At 33.8% G+C, this 12,896-nt stretch overlaps 1 protein-coding gene across 4 annotated transcripts in view; it reads right to left on the bottom strand.

Moving 5' to 3' along the window:
- The window catches only part of KIF11 (kinesin family member 11), a 58,720-nt gene that overhangs the window by 31,329 nt on the left and 14,495 nt on the right, over positions 1-12,896 (bottom strand). For all 4 annotated transcript variants that reach the window (XM_057506078.1, XM_057506076.1, XM_057506079.1 and 1 more), the window contains 9 exons: positions 12,412-12,544; positions 12,086-12,183; positions 11,929-12,007; positions 11,155-11,340; positions 10,916-11,040; positions 9,385-9,475; positions 8,214-8,456; positions 7,017-7,112; positions 1,637-1,725 (listed from right to left, as the gene is read on the bottom strand). In XM_057506078.1, the coding sequence (XP_057362061.1) occupies positions 1,637-1,725; positions 7,017-7,112; positions 8,214-8,456; positions 9,385-9,475; positions 10,916-11,040; positions 11,155-11,340; positions 11,929-12,007; positions 12,086-12,183; positions 12,412-12,544 (1,140 nt within the window). The remainder of the gene's footprint in view (positions 1-1,636; positions 1,726-7,016; positions 7,113-8,213; positions 8,457-9,384; positions 9,476-10,915; positions 11,041-11,154; positions 11,341-11,928; positions 12,008-12,085; positions 12,184-12,411; positions 12,545-12,896) is intronic.

Raw genomic sequence — 12,896 nt, 5'->3', positions numbered from 1 at the left:
GATTTTCTTTGGAGGATGGCTCTCCCCTGACTGCGCAACAGCCAAGCTGTCTGGGGGGGTAGGAGGCCTGACTCCATTCCCAGATCCAGGGACTAAGCCTGACTGGTTCAAGACAATCAGGGAAATTCAGCTCCTTTGCCAGTTATTGATTCATGTGTGGATACAACTCAGGTCTAAACTAATCAGTAAGTGATGTTCCCTGGGACAGTTTTGATGGTAAAAGGACAGGCAGTCTCTCATCCATGGTGGACATGAATGAGAACATGTAGCTGCTCTGCTGCTGACCATCATCCCCGATGAACAGCTAACCCTAGGAGAAAGCTACAACTCAGGGCAGGAGTAGGAAGAGATAGAAACTGGATCCTTGTGTTACTAGATCAAATAACTGTGAAGATCATTTTATCCCTTGCTGTTTTAAGATAGCAGAAGTTGGGTTTTCTAGCAACCAACAGCATTCTGATACTAAACTTAAAATATAAAAAGTACCTATTGAATAAGAATCATTGTATTAAAAATATTAAAATGGTGGAAATAGCGACAACTGCAAAGTGAAGAATTGAAAAATATAATGAAACACTATACTGCCTGTGCTGGAGAAATATATCTGAAAACCAGAGAAACAGAAAAAAAGAATGAAAAATACCAAGTTTAAGAATTAAGTACAAATTTACAAAAAATAAAATGCTTTTGTGAACTGGGTATGGGCTATGGAAGAATCAAATAAAACTAAAGTAACATAGAAAGAATAAAAGAATTATTGTTTAATAACCTATCATATTTATATGATATAAATTTGAGCATTTTAAAGTTAGCATTTGAACCAGTCAGGAGGATCACACTATGACAATTGAAAATAACATGGAAAAATCAGCTTATTAAAGATTTATGTGCTATCAGAATGATCATTTAATACCTATAAAAAAGTTGAGTAAGAGATTATACTAAATGCTTTGATCAGTTAGCTCTAAATACCTTTTTTACCACTCCTTAATATCTTCAAGGTTAAATGCAAACAGGAATTTTCAAATTATAATCCTTAGCATCCCTTGCTTTCTGGCCCCTGTGTTAATGGGCTGTTGTTGTTTCTACATAAAGCTTCAGTAGAAGTTTTCCTTCGAACAAACTACTCTAGGGCTTTAAAAAGTGAATCATCAGTGGTTGCCAGGGGTTAAGGATCACTGGGGAAGATGGGTGGGTATTAACTATAAAGGGGTAGCAAGAGGGAGATCTTTTTAATGATAGGATAATTCTGTATCTTAATTCTAGAACTACATGAATCTACAAATGTGCTAAAATGCACAGTTATACACACACATTGTACCAATATCAATTTCTCAGTTTTGATATTGTACTAAAGTTACATAAAAGGTAACCAATGGGGAGAACTGGGGGAAAATACATGGGACCTCCATACTCTTCTAGTAACTTCATGCAAAAGTATAATTATTTAAAAATGAAGTTATATAAAAAAAATTTTTAACTGGTAACTACTTGTTAATGTCAAAACAAAAAAGTATTTATAGGAGGCACTAGATACAATGATTTTATTTACTGCCACATTTTTATAAATTTACTTCATACAACCCGTTATCAGAAAATGCTTATTCTTAGAGACTAATTCCCATAGCCAATTTACCTAAAATGTTCTTCAGAAATGTACACCCCATTTTTTTCACGGGCTGCAGCAAGATCTCGTTTCAGACGCTCTATCTCTTCCGTATATTCCTATACAAGAAAAATGTTGTAGGTGTCAATTTAGTACTTTTTTTCATTCAGTTTGGGGAGGATATGTAATAAGTAAAACATTCAGTTACGCTTTTTGTTTTTCAAAGCTTAAAAAAGTAAGATTAAAAAGTCATAACCATACTTATCATTCAACATTAACCTGTTTAGAATAAGGTCTTTGAACAGTTTTCAAAGCTGCTTTAAATGAACTCACTATAAAAAAAAAAAAAACGGGCTTTCAGAGAAAAAAACACAACCTCCAGTACCCAGGTTGGTCTCCAAGTCACATTTCACACCAAAAGGAACCAGGATTCCTTAGATGAGTCTGACTCTAGGACTAGAGCATGAAACCCTCAAGATGAATGTGGAACATTTTGTCAAACAAAATAGGAGGGAAGTTTAAAGCAAAGTCTAGACTAGTTTTTCAAAGGACTAAGAACCCACTTGACGAGGTAACAACCAGCCAAAGATGGGACAATTTGAACATCAGTAAGGATAATAACTACAATGGGTTAACACAAATATTTTAAGTCTATGAGTTTATAATGACATTAAGGAAGCTAGGAAACAAACTCATTATTCTGAAAACTGCTAAATAAAGGAAGCAATTCAAGCATTTGTTCCCTTCCTCTAAGAACCCTTGGGTAGCTGAAGGAAAGATCCTCTTTATAAAAGTAGTCCAACAATCTGTTAAGAAAGAATAATTGCATTAAAAAACAGCATTTTGCAACCCTAATGGATCAAGTCATTTTGCAAGAACTAATGGATCAAGTCATTATCAGTTCCTCACAAAAAGAAAGAACTTATGTGCTTCCTGGTGGAAGTACATACCATCATCCATGAAGTAGTTTTGCCAAAGATATGTAAGATAAAATCTGAATCTATTAAGCCTAAAGATTTAACTACCAATTCATAGAAAATACAAACAATAGAACATGTCAAAAGGTACTACAGGAAAATTCTTCAGGACAAATACTATAGGTACTGCCTCAAATAAATTACAGGAGAAAAAGAGAAGAAAGAAGAACCTATCCATTGAGACCTGAAGATAGGTCAAAAAATTGCCCTGGAATTTTAAACAATGATTGAATATTTTATATTATATTAAAGAATTACTGTTAAATATTTTTATATTTAATAATAGCACTAGAGTTCAAAAATCAAGTGTCTAAATAAAATGAATGGATATAAAAGAGCCTGGTATTTTTAAAATAATGAGCACAAAATCACTGTAGTTGTTCTCGGGTCCTAACAATTTTGAGACCCTTTACAAAGACAAAGCTTTTCTCATATAAAATTTCTTTTAAATTGTCTACCCGATTCCAAAAATTATAACAAAACTAATTACAACTGTGTGGTATTGGTGGAGGGACATATGTATAAATCAGTGGGACAAAATAGAGAGCCCAGAGATGTGCCCACACAAATATAAGCAGTTGCTTCTTCCCAAGGTACAAAATCAATTTAATGGAGAAAATATGGCCTTTTCAAAAAAGGATGCTAAAGCAATACAAATACCCCACAGGGGTATTTGGCTCATGTTTTACACCTTATATAAAAAAGCACCTCAAAATGGAGGTTCATAGACCAAAATGTGAAATATAGAAATATAAAACTTAAAGAGTAAAAGAAAAATCTTCAGCACCTAGAGAGAGCTATGCAAAAAGTTCTCAGAATTGACACCAAAAGCAGAGTCCTAGAAAATTGATAAATTAGACCACATTCAGATTAAAAACATTTGCTCTGCTAAAGCCCATAGGAAAAGGATGAGAAGGCAAGCTACAGCCTGGAAGAAATAAATGTTACCCATATTTGTGACAAAGGACTGGTAAATCTAGAACATATTAAGAACTTTCAAACCACAACAATAAATAATAATAATCCAACTGGAAAATGAGCCTAAAGGCATGAACAGACACTTCACCAAAGAGGATTATCAAACAGCAAATAAGCACACGAAAAGATGCTCAACATCATTAGCCATTAGAGAAATGTAAGTTAAAACCACAGTGAGATATTTATCACCTATCAATCATCGGAATACCTGAAATTTAAAAAAGCATGCTGGTGAGGATGTGGAGAAACTGGATCACTCATACATTGTTAATGGAAATAGAATATGGTACATCCACTCTGGAAAATAGCTTGGCAGTTCCTTAAAAAAATTAACAGTCAATTACCATACAAACCAACAATTATGCTCTTGGGCAATTATCCCAGAGTAATGAAAATTTATGTTGACACAAATCGGAAACAAATGTTCACAGCAGTTTTATTTATAATTATGAAAAGCTGCATCAGCCTGTATGCCATTCAACAAGTGAATGGTTACACAAACTGTACATGTGGTATAAACGTACCATAGGATACTACTCAGCACTAAAAAGGAAAGATCTATTGATAATGCACAACTCAGGTGAACCTCCAAAGAATTATACTGAGTGAAAAAAGGCAATTTCAAGAGTTTACATACCATATGATTCCATTCAATAACATTTTTGAAATGGTAAAAGTTTAGAAATAAGTTCACTAAGCTGTTCATCTAAAACCAATATAATATTGTATATAAATCATACTTCATTAAAAAGTTTTTTTCAAGTTAGAAATAGAGGACATATTAATGGATACTAGACATTAGGGAAGGGAGGTGGGAGTGGGAAAGAACTGATTATAAAAGGGCAACATGAGGGATCCTTGTGATGATGTAACTATTCAGTATCTTGACTGTGGTGGTGGATCCATGAACCTACACATGACAAAACTGTATAGAACTAAACACACACATGCAAATTAAGTACAAGGAAAATGATTCCTTAAGTGGGGAATAAGATCAGTGGATTATTATGAATGTCAATATCCCTGTGGTGATATTTTATTATAATATGACAAAATATACAAAGGATTTCTCTGTATTATTTCTTTCAACTGCATGTGAATCTAAAATTATATCAATAAAAACCTTAATAAAAAAAAAAGGAAAGGAAAAGACAAGTCAGATAGGGAAGAAACTTACAAATCAGCCCATGAAAAGCTCGTTATCTAGCAGATATGAACTCCTTACAACTTAATAAGAAAACAACCCAAAACAACATATCTCCCCGGGCAAGGGAAACAAAAGCAAAAATGAACAAGTGGGACTATATCAAACTAAAAAGCTTCTGTACAGCAAAGGATACCATCAGCAGAACAAAAAGACATCCTATAGTATGGGAGAATATATTCATAAATGACATATCTGATAAGGGGTTAACATCCAAATTATATAAAGAGCTCACGCACCTCAACAAACAAAAAGCAAATAAGCTAAATAAAAAATGGGCAGAGGAGCTGAACAGACAGTTCTCCAAAGAAATTCAGATGGCCAACAGGTACATGAAAAGATTCTCCACATCGCTAATCATCAGAGAAATGCAAATTAAAACCACAATGAGATTATCACCTCACACCAGTTAGGATGGCCAACATCCAAAAAGATAAACAGCAACAAATATTGGCAAGGATGTGAAGAAAGGGGAACCCTCCTACATTGCTGGTGGGAATGTAAGCTAGTTCAACCATTGTGGAAAGCCGTATGGAGGTTCCTCAAAAAACTAAAAATAGAAATACCATTTGACCTAGGAATTCCACTTCTAGGAATTTACCCTAAGAATGCAGGAGCCCAGTTTGAAAAAGACAGATGCACCCCTATGTTTATCGCAGCACTATTTACAATAGCCAAGAAATGGAAGCAACTAAGTGTCCATCAGTAGATGAATGGATAAAGATGTGGTACATATACACAATGGAATATTATTCAGCCATAAGAAGAAAAGAAAGCCTACCATTTGCAACAACATGGATGGAGCTAGAGGGTATTATGCTCAGTGAAATAAGCTTATCTCAAATTATCTCTCAAATTATTTCACTTATCTGTGGAGTATAACAACAAAGCAAAGCTGAAGGAACAAAACAGCAGCAGACTCACAGAACCCAAGAATGGACTAACAGTTACCAAAGGGAAAGGGACTGGGGAGGGTGGGTGGGAAGGGAGAGACAAGGGGGAAAATGGGGCATTACGATTAACACACATAATGTAGGGGGCGGGGACATGCGAATGGCATTATACACAGAGAAGACAAGTAGGGATGCTATAGCATCTTACTATGCTGATTGACAGTGACTGTAATGGGGTATGTGGGGATGACTTGATAATGGGGGGAGTCTAGTAACCCTAATGTTGTTCAAGTAATTGTACATTAATGATATATAAAAAAAAAAACCCAATTAAAAATTAGGCAAAGAATTTGGATAGACACTTCACTAAAGGGATATACAAATGGACAATAAGCATGTGAAAGATATTCAACTATCATTTTCCATTAAGGAAATGCTAATTAAAACCATACTGACAGACCATTATACACTTGATAGAAGGCTAAAATTAAAAACACAGACTATTAACAAGTGTTGAACAGGATGTGGAAAAACTGCAATCCTCATACACTGCTGGTGAAAATTTAAAGTGGTACAACCACTTCAGAGAACAGTTTCATAAAGAGTTAAACATACACTTACTATACAACCCAGAAATTAAACCACTAGGTGTCTACCCAATAAAAATGAAAACACATCACCAACTCAGACTTGTACATGAATGTTCACAGCATTATTGGAAATAATCCAAATGTCCATCTACTGATGAATGGAAAAACAAAAATGTGGTATTATCCATACAATGGAATACTATTCAGCAATAAAAAGAAAACTCTATTCATACTAGCTACAACAGATGGAGCTCAAATATTATACCAAGTGAAAGAAGCTTCAATGCAAAAGATTGACTACTGTATGATTCTTTTTATAACAAATATCCAGAAAAGACAATTCCATAGACAGAAAACAGGATTAGTGGTTGACTGTTTGCAAAGCGGCAAAGGCGAACTTTATAGAGTGACTGGAATTTCCTAAAATTAGATCATGGTGATGTTGCAGAACTTCATAAATGTACAAAAATTACTGAATTGTATAGGCTTATAATGGGTGAATGTTATGGTAATTATACAATGTTACTGTATAGTAATTATACCCTAATGCTGTTAAGTAATGAATGAATTTTATAAATTTAAATAACTGCAAATTGTTGACCTGAGAGATTTGGTAAAGTCAGTATTTAGCATTAGAAGAAACATTTTAACCTAGAAGAAACAATTTAAAACATTAGATGAAAAGCCTTACCACAGGCAATCTAACAAAACTTACAGTTCCTTATTTTCACAAGATTACATTACTCAAAAACAAAAATTCACAATTACCTTAATAAGAGCTTTTTTGGTGAGTTTCTGGTTAACTTCAGGCTTATTCAGTATGTTCTTTGCTCTATGAGCATATTCCAATGTACTTAGAGTTTCCTGTGATGAAAAGGCCAATTACTGAAGATATTATGAGAAAAATGTAGATGTTATATGAAAGTATATAACTTAAAAGTAATAATTTAAGGTTATATCTAAAAATCTACCCACTAAGACTACCATATTCAACCTTTAAAGCAGAATTTGTTCAAAACATCATATTTTTCACCTCCTCTTCAGTTTTCAGGGTCTTTAACTTTATAATTTGACCTAATAATTTTCTACTTTAAACTAGACTTAAAACTCAAATGAATTCCATTAACTGATGAATAAACAAAATGTCCTATAGCTATGAAATAGATTATCCATTCACAAAAAGGAATGAATTATTGATGCACTGCTACAACAGGGATGAACACTGAAAACATGTTAAGCAAAGGAAGCCAGTCACAAAAGAACACTTATTGTATGATTCTACTTACATGAAATGTAAAATAGGCAAATCTGTAGTTTTAAAAAAAGTAGTTTAATAGTGATGTAGGGCAGGGAGTGGGGGCAGATATGGAGTGATTGCTAATGGGTTACAGAGTTGTTTTCTGGAGTGATGAAAATGTTCAAAACTAGCTACACTGCTCTGTGAATATAACAAAATCATCAAATTATATACTTTTAATGGGTGAATTTTATGGTACGTGAATTATGTCTCAATAAAGATATCTTAAAAAATGAAAGGGGAGTTAGACCTTGTAAAAGCTTTTCTAACTCCATTTAAAGCAGATGATCACAATAAAATAAGAGTAGATTTTACCATCTTTGTTGCTTCTCTTGGTCTTGCACCTGTTTCTACACTACAATCCCATCACTGAAGCCTCTATAACACTAACATTAACTTAACTCAGTTTTAAGTCCTCAATTAAATCTCTAGACCCCATGTAACTATCCAGTGCTAATGACCACAGCAATTTGCTTTGAAGACTGTATGGGAAAAGCTGTGAACTTTTTTAAAGTGGCATCCTCCTATACGTGTATCTATATGCAATGTCCAGATTCTTTTTATTATAGTACATAATGAATGAAGCCAGTTAATGAACTTTTAAAATATGTGATAGCTAAGTAAGAATTACAGCCACTACACTTGCAGATACCTATCAGAGGGCTTACCTCAAGATTGAGAGATGCAGGAGAAATTGTTGCAATTATAGATGTTCTTGTACGTCCCCCAAGAGAATCCTGGAGGATTCTAGTTAGTTTAGATTCTCGATAAGGAACATGAGGTGTTCTTTCTACAAGAGCAGTAATGACCCTTCCCAAAGTCAATAGGGACTGATTAATATTTCCAGCTTCCCGAGCTCTCTTGTCAACTGCTCCAGAACGGCCAATGTTTTCACTGCCTGCAAGATCAACCTTGAATTTTTAAAAGAACTTGTCAGTCTATTGGATTTGGACTCGAAGACTTCCATTCTCATATTATACATAATATATTAAATAGCCAGAAAAAACTTTTCTATAACAACCCACTTCAAAGCTAATAAGTGACTACAAAAATGTTGTCTAGAGGTAGAAAATTTCAAGCTGCTCTATGAAGTGGTCAAGAAGGAAACAGTAGAAGAGAATTACCATATTATCCAGCAATCCCACTTCTTAGTATATATTCGATGAAAATGAAATCAATGTCTCAAAGAGATAACTGCGCTCCCACGTTCACTGCTTTATATGCAATAGCCAAGATACAGAAACAACCTAAATGTCCATCAGCGGATGAATAAAGAAGGTGTGGGGTATACATACAATGGGATATTACTGAGTCATGAGAAAGAACGAAATCCTGCCATTTGCAACAACATGGATGAACCTAGATGACATTATGCTAAGTAAAATAAGACAGAAAGAAAAGTACTGTGTGATCTCACTTAAATATAGACTCTGGAGGCAGGGGGAGTCAAACTCAGAAACAGAGAGTAAAATGATGGTTACCAGGAGCAGGGGGAAGAGGGGGATAGGGAGATGCTGGTCAAAGTGGACAAGCCTTCAGTTTTAAGATGAGGAAGTTCTGGGTATGTGATATACACTGTGGTGACTATAGTTACTACTACACTGAAATTTGCTAAAGAGTATATCTTAAACTTTCTTACCAAAAAAAAAAAAAAAAAAAAAAAGTAACTGTGCAAGTAATGGAGGTGTTAATTAACCTGACGGTGGTGTAAGCACTTCAGAGTATACATTTATCAAATCATGTTATAAATTTTAAATAATTTTATTTGTCAATTATACCTCAATAAAGCTGGAAAATAAAAAAAACGAATGAAACAGCGGTAATAAGGTAGATGCTTACCAAGTTCAACTTTCCAATTTTAACAAGCTCTTCTCCATCAATTGTAGTTTCTTTCATATGTATTGTAACAGAGAAAACTGAGTGGGAACGACTGGAAAACAAAATCAAGTTGCCCAGTCATTATAACACAAAACATTACTTGCTTTCTATAAAATATTGAAAACAGCAAAGAAAGATCTAAATCCACAAGAGTAGAAAAGATAGTATCTGACAGGGGTATCAATAAGATTTTGGAAGACAAAGGGTGGATAAAAGAATGCTTAGCTTTTTGCTGCCTACAGAGACCCTCAATAAGAAGCTACCTGAATATACCCTAAAAGACTTAGGAACTAGAATCTTTAGATACCTCTGAAAGCTGGGTATGGGGTGGGGTTGGAACAGTAGCCTTGTGTATCAGAGAAGGCTTGCAATCAGTCTTCCTATTTATAAGAATCACATGAAATACATCATTACCATAAATTCAAACACCACCAAGCAGGCCACCAAATCACTCCCCTTCAAAGTCAGCTGTCGTAAATGTATGTTGCTCTACTTTAAGAATGTTGTCATAAATAGGTAATTCCTTCCCCTGAACAGCAGAAATAGTAAGCTATAATTACCAAAATACCATAAGATAATTACTGCTGGACTGTAGTGTTCATCACATGTCACTGATGGTTGGTGGGAATATTGTAATTTTTAATTTCTAATTTGTACTTTCCATGTTACTTGGAAAGTATTACAAAGTATATTTGTTACAGGTTATTTATTTAAAATTTCAGAAAGGGGGAAGGGCACAAGGAAAAATATGAACTATGCATGTAAATTATAATATACATCTCATGTTTTTCTGCTATTGTTTATCCATTCCTAATGCAAGATTACGGGATTAATGTAATTATACAGACATCAACTATGATTTTGAAAAATTGAATTACATTTTCCTTCTCTATATCATACAATTCGTAAGAAATCTTTACTCCAGTCTATATACAGAAAGAGTCCTAAATTATACAAAGTTAAGGAATAATAGGAATTTTTAATTTTGGAGAGGTATTTAGAGGATAGAAATTTTACCTCATCTTAAATTCATTCCTCCAAATTCCACATAATACTAAATTAGAAACCATTGATTTATAACATAATTTTCTAAGCTTAAAAACATAAAAAATATGTATACATTTAAAGAAAGAATAAAAATAACAACATGAAGATAATTAAGATCATGGGATTATGGGTGATTTTTATAAGTTTAAATTTTCCTATAATAGCTCTATATTTCAATCTGGGCTCCCATGTACAATTTCATTTGAGAAAAAAAATCTTAAAAAGTGTGTAATACATCTGCTCTAGTTCAACTTGTCTTTGTTTTCCTTTCAACATTCTTCCAATATTGGTTTTCTCCCTATAAATCTCAAGCCATTACTGAAGTACACCATCAAGCATACAATCTATGTGATGCACATACCTTGACCTACCCCAGTTTGACTTTCCCTAAATTCCTAATTCCTTTTAAAAAGTGGAGCAGTGGGGGAGACAGTGGCTTTCTCACCTAGAGTATGCATTCATCAAAGTTGCTGCAGTTGTCCTTTTTGCTGCTCCCTTCTCCAAAATTTGATAGACTTCATCCTTGTTGTGTACTGTAATTTCTTCTAAACCTTTGATTATCACTCCTCTCTGGCCAAAAAATCAAAAGTGTATCCTTCAGGTTGGTAAATAATATATATATTGACTTTTCAAAGCATCACATATTAAGATTTCAAGACGTTTTATTCTCAAAGACTGAGTTACCTTGTTACGGGGATCATCAAACATCTGTAATCTCTCAGAAACATCAGAAGATGGATTAAGGAGATCAAAAAGTTCTTCATTATAGATTTCCAACAGAGACACTTTGACTGAAAATTCAGTACCATTATCAGTAAGCTTCTCAAAAATTTGATGAAGAGTACGTGGAATTATACCGGCCAAGGGGTCCTGAAATTGTAATGTTAATAAGGACTGAAATAAAGGTAGAGTGCCGTTTACTGTGGCAATTAAAACATATATAACAAAGGCTATATTTAAACATAAGTATGTCAAAAAAAGTTTAAAAAAATTAAAGTTAGTGAAGCCAAGTCATTTACAAGTCTGTTCAACAGTAATTATTCTTTATACCTTCCACAAATCTCTCCTGTCAGTCACTTCATGCCTGAGCAGTACATAGAACCAACTAATCAAGCTAGTTATAAAGCTAAGTTCAATAATCCTTTCCAACTTTTCTCCTAAGAACATAATACCATCATTTTAATCAGAAAGTGACTCTAACTATTCTATCCCAAACAGACCCCTTTCTTACTATTAAGCTGTGCTCTATGTATTGGTCCTCTCTCTCACAGTGAGACTTTGTTTCTTAAGCAGAAGCCATACCATATACTTTAACCAAAGTAGTAGTTTATGCTATATTCGTGTATCAACATGAGCACTCTGATTGTCTGTATTTCAAGACGGAGGCCTTCAACCAAATTTTTATTCAGTTATTATTTAAGCCATTGTAGAGATAGAAGTGTTATAAACAATAAATACCTCTTCCCAAGTATACTCTTCATTAGGTGACCTTTCACCTTCCATTGTAAAGGTTTTTCCAGTGCCAGTTTGGCCGTATCTGTCAAGATTAATGAAAGTATTAATAAAAAACAAATATTTAAACCTTTTTATCAATTTGAAAAACAGTTTCACTCACGCAAAAATAGTGCAATTATATCCCATAATAACTTCATCCAGAATTGGACAAACAACACTTCGGTAAACATCAATTTGTTTAGTAGATGCTCCAAAGACCTGTGGAAAAAAAAAAAAGCATTTCTTCAAGGAAAAAAAAAACTTAGATTTACTCACTTTAATAATTTTGTTTTTAATATATTAACTCATTCAGCCCACTAGAAACCATTTGACAAGTCAAAGAATCAACTGAAATTTGTACAGTAGAACCTAGAGGAAATATATATACTAGGATAACTTTACATTAGTGAATAATAAAGAAGTAGCAGCATTTTAAGAAGTAAGTACCATGTCAAAAGTGTATGTTTTCCTTGAGCTCTTGTCAGCCAGTCCTCCAGTTCGTACACTAACTTCTTTTCGTACATGATCACATTCTACTACAGAATGAGCACTAAATTTTCGCTCTGCCAAATTAAATGGCCTATAAAAAGAAATACACAGTTATTCAAGGAACTCTTAGTTATCAGTTACTGATGACATTATCATTAATACCTCGGACAAGAATGTGAGGTTTGACTACATTGCTGTGACAGGAATTAAATGGGGACTAAATGACACTGCTAAAGCAGACAGCAGAATTTTAAGGGCCTCAATTCCCAGAAATAAAACGTTTTATTTTTAGCTTTCAAACATCTGCAAAACATTACAATTCTGAGTTTCTTACAGTAGATGCTAACATAATTAACTTGTATGTGAAACTTACTTTTCAGAATTCTGTTTCCACTATTAGACTCTGATCAAGTTAGGTTATGATGCAGTAGACAGAACATGCC

Source organism: Manis pentadactyla, chromosome 8 (assembly GCF_030020395.1).
Source record: "Manis pentadactyla isolate mManPen7 chromosome 8, mManPen7.hap1, whole genome shotgun sequence".
NCBI lineage: Eukaryota > Metazoa > Chordata > Mammalia > Pholidota > Manidae > Manis > Manis pentadactyla.
This window is presented reverse-complemented; position numbering and strand designations above follow the sequence as displayed.